At 43.8% G+C, this 8,563-nt stretch overlaps 1 protein-coding gene across 1 annotated transcript in view; it reads right to left on the reverse strand.

Annotated features, from left to right (window-relative positions):
* The window catches only part of ABCD2 (ATP binding cassette subfamily D member 2), a 42,520-nt gene extending 37,820 nt beyond the window's left edge, over positions 1-4,700 (reverse strand). Inside the window, exons 1-2 of the mRNA XM_005519192.3 lie at positions 3,579-4,700; positions 2,066-2,246 (exon numbers count right to left, since the gene is read on the reverse strand). Of these exons, the coding sequence (XP_005519249.1) occupies positions 2,066-2,246; positions 3,579-4,502 (1,105 nt within the window). The 5' untranslated portion in view covers positions 4,503-4,700. The remainder of the gene's footprint in view (positions 1-2,065; positions 2,247-3,578) is intronic.
* Between the last annotated feature and the right edge of the window lie 3,863 nt (positions 4,701-8,563).

Consider the following 8,563-nt stretch of genomic DNA (forward strand, 5'->3'; position numbering starts at 1 on the left):
GTATTTAAAAAATAGAAATTATATAGAATTTATGAGCATTTCACAGCCCCAAAAAACAAGCTCTTCTATTATATAACCCACCAATATAATTTTTCTTGAACTTTTTGTCCAAAACATTGTTCATATGGCTGGTCTCCTGTGTTTAAAAGTATTGCATTTTGACACTGTCTCTGTTTCATACAGAAACTAACATTTCCATTTGCATCTTCATTCATTTAATTGACAGTCACACTTATTTTAATAACAAAAATAAATTTTCACTGTGTCTAGAGAAAGCAAAATCTTGCTTCAAAAAATAGTTACTCTCCATAAATTGAGACACAACATTTGGAATGTAAATGGTTTAAAAAAGAATGAGAAATGTTATCAAACAGGAATCTTGTCTTTGCCACCTAAGTTCTTCATTGAAATATATAACAACATTTTACAATTTCAGTCAGAAATATCACTGTCAAAGAAGTTTCTTTTTTTTTATTAATGAAGAATTATTGTTTTTCTTTCTCCTCCCTGAAGGAGTGTACAAAATCTATGGCTTTACACCTGTAGTGTCAACTCTGACCATGGTACCAGGTTTGTACATATCCCTGACTCTTTTGATTCATCCTAAAGCTATAAATTGACTATCTCTTCCTCCAGATGTGAACAAACTTGTGTCTGATCCACTGAGGCAAAAAGCACTGTTTTCCCAAGCAGGTCACTGGTAATTTCAGGTGTGCTTGATTCTTTGAATACCTGTAATACCTCAAACTGGTCTTAACAGTGCTGCCAGTATTATGTTTGTGAACCACCATTATGGTAAGTCCCAGGACTCAATAATAAATCACATGTTTTAATAGTTTAGGTTGCTAGTAGCAAATATGATTCTGTTTTACGTGAGCCACTTGCTGCATCTTTGTTTTCTCTCACATTTAAAATGTATTTAACAAAAGAACAAACATGAGTAACAGGAATGTTATTTAGTTTAGCATGAATATGAGTCCTTTTTTATTCATGCTCTAATACCAAGGAGATATTTACAACATGTGGTTAAATGCTCCTTTTCTTGATTGTACCCATTCCATCTTTGCAGAAAGACTCTTATCACTTTTTCTGTTGTGCTGATAACCTTCACCGTGAGGTGAAATGCCTTTGTACAGCCTCTTCAGTTTGGAACAAGACATCCTGATATTTTTGAAGCTGTTCCCAGGATGCCAGCCACGTAGTGCTCTCCTAAGCCACGTGATGGGCAGCAGCTCAGAGAGCTGAGCACCCAGCCATGCTCCAGCACAACATTTAGTGAGGCAGCTAAACCTTGTGCCAACCAAACTTGGGCACTGCATGAAGCCATCCTACAGCTCACACCAAGCTTGTCCACTTGGACAGTCTTGATTTGGAACATAACTTCCAAGAAAGAAACAGAACTACTGCACAAAAAAGAATTCACTCATTCCTAATTCAAAGTACACAATTTAGAACATCATGACCCTTCTGAAGACTTTGTAGGGTTCATGTTATAGGAATTTTTTATATTTTTAATAGCATCTGCACTAACACCACTATTTGAGTTTCATTTCACTTCCAGGAAAGTTGTGATAGGATGTCAAAAATTATTCCATCCTAGCCTGGAATCTGAATTTTATCTTCTCCCAGGGAGTCAGGGAAAATCAGCGGTTTCCAACAGGTCAACAGTAAGAGAAAAATTATCTATAATTACCTATAATTACACTATGGTTTATGTAAGAAGAAGATAAGCACTCTAAGAAAGTTCATAGTATCATTTTGCAAAAGTAGATACTGTAAAAATCAGCCTGCCATTCCAACAGTGACTAGTGAAAAAGGAGACTGCAATAATAATCTCATGTGATACAAGGATCCTCAAAGTCCTGACTTCATACTATGTATCACACTCCAAGTTGGATCATTTGCTTAGCTGACTTGCTATGCTTGCAAGTTATACATAAAACACAGATGTTGTAAGAAAGTCTGCGATAAACAAACCAATGTGAACAGCACTCAAGGGAACTACAGTCTTTTGAGGACATAACTTTAAAGAAACATTTAGAAATTAGGTAAAAGATGGTATTACCGCCATCTGCAAATCCTGTAGCAGTGATGATGGGCACAGCAACCATGATCATACCACAGCTACTCCATACATACTTCATCAGGAACTGCTCTATCATGATGTACCATAAACGTTTGGACAAAATGAGATTCATTTGATCTGTCAAATCCTTGTAGCTTTTTTGCAGTTGTTTCAATTCTACCTAGGGTTAAAATAATAAAATAATTTATACACTTAAACAAAGATGCACATGTAGTACAAGATACATTCACATATGTACATTAAATAATCAGGAAGCTAGAGCTATCACTTCTGAATCCCACAGTACTTTATGCTCACTGTGCTGCAGTCTCAGCAAAAGTGCACAACTCTATGGAAGTCAGTGGATCTGGATCTTATTTACACCATTGTCCCTCAACAGAACATTGGCAGGTTTTCAACCCTTTTAAGATTTCTAATATATACAAGAACAACATAGCAGTCACAATAGTTGATTCTAACAATCAAAATAAGATTGATTTCACCTTTTAATAAAGCTACAGCTGTAGAGTTTCACAGCAACTGAAAATTATATTGGAAAGCATTTGAGGGTCAATTATCTTTAGCGACTTAAAGTTGCAGAGTTGATTCCTGAAATGCTGCTTGTTTTTGCAAGCAGCCTGGGGAAAAAGAGAATTATCCAGTAGTTTTAAAAAGTCAAAGACAGTTGCAAGTCAATACAGTATGTATTCAGTTCAAGCCCATATATGTGGGAATTGAGAAAATGCTTAATTTAGCTGTGCTTAGAACAGGCAGCTTTTGAGAACGATTGTGTCTACAAAAATAAACCATTTATGTTATATAATCGTTGCTTGAACTGAAAGAGTAACTCTTCTTCAAGCTGGTTTCCAGCTTTCATTTTTACCTTGCAAGAAACAACATATTTTCCCAATTGTGTTTGAAATGTATTACAGCCAAAATTCACTTCTAATAAAAATATGAAGAGTTCCTTAATAAGGTGGCTTTAAAACAAGCTACTAGTTTATGTAACTGTGATTGCAGAAGTACTGTACTTATGCTATTTTAAGACTGGTGACTACATCTTTGCTTGGATATGTGAAAGAGTGTCAAAGGTTGTAGTGTGCTCTGAGCCATCACCAAGTTTCCCCCTAGACTTTCTGGTGTGCCGTGGTTGCTATTTCTGCTGAATTAAATATGGTGGTTCGTACACATGATTGGAAAAAAAAAAAAAAGTCTGGAAAAGTTAATCAGAACAGACTGGGTGGGGGAAAAGAGTAACATAGATTGTTTTCTAGATAAGCATAAGATCCATCTGCAAAACCAGAACACTGCCAGAGTTCAAAGGAACTGTGATCTGCTCCCCTCAGACGCTGCTTGTGAGACGGCATTTCCTAAGAAATGGGAAGTGCCAAGCTGTAAACAAGTTTAAATGTCAGAGGAACCCAAAGCGCACAAGAAGGGTGTCAGGGGAAGCATGGGTCCCCTCCGGCACTGCAGGAGCGACCCCAGTGCTTCCAATTTCTCCCCTCCTTACCTTGTGCCCTCGGTAAAAGGCAATCTCTTCCACGTTGGCAATGATACGTGAATGTATGAAGCGCAGATAGCCCTTCTTGTGAGCCTCCTCAGCCACTAGTTTGCCAAACTTGGGCGAGCAGGCTTTGAGCACTCGGGCCGTGGCATAGACGACGAGGCCAGCCAGGACTGTGGGCCCGATGGGGTTGGCCCCCCGGGACCGTGCTGTGCGGATAAGGGTGTAGGAGGTGAGCACAACATCCAGGATGGGCTTGGTGAGGTTGGAGTAGAGATGCGCCACGGACTGCGAGAACATCATGATGTCCTCGGTGAGGGACTGGTCAGGGTTGGCCAGCCGCCCGTCCATGCTGATCACTTTGTAGTAAGTTTGGTTGGCAAAGTAGGTCTCATAGGCGTGATCCACCAGGCGCGTGCGGAAGGCGAGGGCCAGCTTGCACTCCAGGTACCGTATGGTGCTGTTCACGAAAGTGGCTGGGATTGCAATCATCAGCCACTTGATTAACTTGAAGACAAAGCTTCTGGGCTTTTTCTCCACAATGCTCTTCACAATTTTTCCATCAAGGGCGGCCACATAGATGGAGAGGAAGGTCCTGGACACCAGAGCAAACGAGTGGAGACAGAGCAAGCCCAGCTCGGCACTCACCAGCTTCGGGAAGAACAGTTTGCGGAGTTCCAGCAGCTGCTTGAAGAATTCAGCGTCCACGGCCGGGGAGGCTCTGCCCCGGCTGTCGGTGCGGTGCGGGACCGCCCGGCCCCTCTCATCCTGCGCGCCGCCTCTGCCGCCCGCCCGCTTCACACGCCCGCGGATGATGGGGTAGAGGATTTTGAGCCCGTACGCCGCGGCCAGCAGGCACGCAGCCCTCTTCGCGGCGCCCGCCCTGCTCCACTGCACCCGCCGGGCCGCCGCATGCAGCATGTGGGCCATCCTGCCCGCCGGGGCACCGCTACGCGCCGCTCCTAGCGCGGGTGGCTCATGCCCGCTGGGAAGGCCGATCCCGCCGGGTCTTCATCGGAGCGCTGGGCCCGGCCCGCAGCCGGTCGCCCTGCCTTGACAGATGCCGAGTGAGCGCTGCCTCCCAGGGGTGATGGTGCCTTCAAAGCGCGGCGCGTTGCACAACGCAGCCCCGCGCGGCGCAGCCCGCCCCGCCGACCACCATTGGCTGCGCCGCGGGGGGCGGCACCGGCACCGGCAGCGGCCCGGCCGCCCGGCACCGCGCCCCGGCCACGACCGCTATATCTCGGGGCGCGGCCGCAGCGGCGGCAGAAGCAGGACCGGTCTCCCGGTGCTCGGCTCCGGGTTCACGGTCGGTCCTCTGGCGCTCGGCTCCTGCCGCACCGTTGATCCCCCGGCGCTCGGCGGGTCCGCGGAGCTCGGCCCTGCAGCGCGCCGGCTCCCCCCAGGCTGCGGCCGGCCCTTTCCGTCCGCCTGCCCTGCGGAGCAGGCTCCGCCTCCGGCCCTGGCCTCGCCAGCGGCGCGGGGGGAGCGGGACGGGGGGCGGTAGTGCCGGAGAGAGCTCGACTCCCGGGAAGCCCTGGCAGGATGGGCAGCGCGTCACCGCCGGCACTCCCCGAGCCTCCCCAGGGCGGGGGGTACTGTCCGGTGTGGAGCGACGCGGGGGAGGGCCGCGCAGCCGGACCGGTCGCCTCCGGTAGCCCCGGGTCGGAAATCGGCCGGGCGGCCGTGGGAGGGAGCCGGGCAGTTCGGCGTCTCCGGGGCAGCGCCTGCACACTGCACGTAATTTATTTCCTGTCCTCCCCCCGAAAGGAAACCGGTATTGTGCACTGGCAGCGTTATTAGCCCAAAATAACCCCGACCGAGTCGCACGGCCCCTGCAGTGAAACCCGGCCAATTTCTCACAAAGGAGTCTACAGTAAAGGCAGTTGTCTTCCTGCTTTATCTCTCTGTTTTCTTAATTGCTTGTTTCTACTGCTTAACTTGTTTGGAAAAGGTACTGGAATTGCAGGGGGAGGATCAGAGTACCTACATACTCTGGTCCTTTTACACTTTGAAAATGCAGTGTCTAAGGTAACTGCGTAAGATAGTATATGATAAAAGCATTAGTTAAGAATGTGTGTGTATGTATGCTTTTAAAATGTGATACTAGACGTTTATGCAGTGGTGAGGAGCCTGGTTTTTCCCTAAAAATGAAGAGTGAGGCCACCTGCCTCACAGAAATTCAGTAAATACTGTGTTACACAAGCCACATTACTGTTATGATACGACCCCCCATTGAACAGAGTGCAGTGATCGTGTGTAGATAGCAACACAAGTTTCAGGATGAAGGAATGGTATAATTTATTTGAGAGCAAGTGAGGTTTGCTTTTAAAAATCAGACACCACTTCTTGAAACATCCCTTTGCCTTCTAAAACGTCCAGTAAGCCAAGACCAGCAGGACAAGAAGGAAGCAAGATCTCATTTCTTCCTAGGAGGTTACAAAAATTCGGCTCACAGTGGTCTGAACAGTTAGGTAGAGAGGATATGGGGTAATCTTTAAGTGCATTATATTTTTGCCAGTGAGCACAGGCAAGAGATCTGGACAGAGGCTCTTCTAGTTTTTTTTTTTTCCCTAAATGCACAACTCAAAAGCTAGGAAAGCTAGGAAAATGTCAAAATCTGACCTAGTGCAGTGCAGAAGACATTCAGTTAGTAGGTAAGCCTGATTTCACTGCAGATTATTTTTGTCAGTAGAATAGGTTTTTCCATGCACAAAGATACAGACAAAAAGTTATTTTGTCAGAATAGGATTTTCAGTGCACAAAGTAGCTAGGAATTGCTTTGCTTGCGGCTTGTAAAATTATGGCTGGTAATCATGCTCTCCACTGGATACTTCCCTTACTGGCTTGTGTAGCACAGCATACTCTTAGATTTTGCCAAACCACAGCTATTTGCAGTATTTCATTACTCTAGCATTTTCTTACCAGGGGGAAAGTTCACAGATCCTTTTTGGTTCTGTGTATTTGCTGACCTTTCACTTCACAGAATCCTGGATGACTGAAACTTCTGGTGATTTGGTGGTCAGTGCAGACATACACCCCATAGTCAGATCTGTGGGAACATTTAAGTGAAGCAAATCTAACTGCACAGTGTTTCAGTCAATAAAAGGAATGTATTTCCTTCTTTTGAAAGGATGAAGAAAAGACTAAACTGTTGTTTTAAATACCCCCTTTCTTCTGTTCTTGCTGTCTCAAGAGTTTTGCTCTGCCACAATCCTGCTCAGTAATCCATGCACAAACTCCTCTTTGTGGAGCAGGGCCTTAGGTGTTAGATTTTTATTTTTTTTTTCCCTCCTGAAGGCAGGATTTTTACTACATTTAGTCGTAATAACACTTCTCAATATTACTGGAAAAATAACTCCCAAAACTGCAGTAATATTGGTGCAGTGCTCTGCTGTCTCCACATTTTCTACTGACTTTATAATAAAGTTCTGGAGATATGTGTAATCAAATAAGTTCGAGTAACTGAAGCTGTGGAATGGGCGAGTGTCTGGGGGATATTGATACTAGATCCAGACTATTTGGAGATCTTTCTTCAGGAGAATCTCATTTTTTAGTGTCAAGTGTGTCAAGTGATTGGTTTTTAGTCATACCGTTAGTTTTTATCAAATGCATTGAAGTAACTTGTGTGCATTTTTTAAATACAGGAACCAATAACTGGGGAGGAAGAATATATGGCAGCAATGAGTATCAGGGTGACTAAAGTCCATGAATGTTTGTCTGTGCAGGAACTAGAGTGTAATCATTCCAACTGATGCCTTTTTTATCTTCTGTTTTGTCGCCCACACCAGCACTTCATCCTTGCACAGTTTCGTGGTTATGATGAAGGTAGTGGAATTGGAACATGCAGGCTATTACACAAGAGATGTCAGTCAGGCTTACTCAGTGATCATTTTTTCTACCATTTGATTTAGTGTTTGAAAAAATAATGTGCAATTTTTTAAGCAAAAGACTATTTATCTGATGTCTTATTTGGTTCTAATAGATGGTCCAATAGCTGTAACATCAGTCTGCAGTAAACTGAAATTTTCTTGCTGCTTATGGAATTATCCACTGTGCCATAAGGACATACAAAATAAAAAATAAAATTAGTGAAAAATATATATAAATTCTGTGTTTTGAATAATTTCTGTTTAGGACTGTTAAGATTTAGATGCGTGTAGGTCATGCAAACAGTACACAGTGGTTTTCAATGTGGATGGATGTATGTGAAACACGTAACATGAATCTACACCATGCTTGTTTTCAATTACTAATAGTGAACTGTAAATAATGTCCAAAATATGATGTGCTGTAATACAGTAAGATGGGAACATCTGGTTTTTTCTTTAATTTTGAGCTGTGGATTTGCATAGTGGTGTGGTGTGGGAGTATTAGGGTTTCATTTGAGTCAGATTCAACAGAATATGAACATAGGAGCCATTATTCAAGTAAATACCTTTCTCTGAAGTACTTCCAAACTTTCTATTTACTTTAGTGTCATCACTTACATAAGTACTGAAATACACCCACAGAATTAATTTGCAACATCAAGGCACACCAATGGTAAATCTGATGTTTTTATCAGAAAAGGGTGATAAGATACCCTGACCTTTGATTTCAAATTTGTGTCAGCAGAAATTATCTGTTTATTTAGTCTATTTAGGGAAACTATTGGCTATATTCATATACCTCAGTAGAATATTCAGATGCTGTAATTCCTTTAGGACCTAGAGATCAAAGACAATCAGGAATTTCAGTTTTAATGGCATGGATATGAAAGCTTGCTGAAGAAGTGTCAGTGTGGTGAGACTGGCCTGATCCTACCAAGCAGTTGATTCCAACTCTTTTGGTTCTGGTGAAACTGTAGGGGTACCTACAGTCTCTAGGTCTATAGACTAGGCAGAGCTATGTTACCACAAGAGAGAAGAAACAGGAAGATCCTATTCTATTGCTTTGCTCTCCTAAGTGTAAGCATCACAGAGATGGTGTAAATGGGGTGCATTCCTGCA

The sequence above is a fragment of the Pseudopodoces humilis genome, chromosome 5 (genome assembly GCF_049639895.1).
Source record: "Pseudopodoces humilis isolate 2021_Gansu_Grassland_sample_001 chromosome 5, ASM4963989v1, whole genome shotgun sequence".
In the NCBI taxonomy this organism is placed as follows: Eukaryota; Metazoa; Chordata; class Aves; order Passeriformes; family Paridae; genus Pseudopodoces; species Pseudopodoces humilis.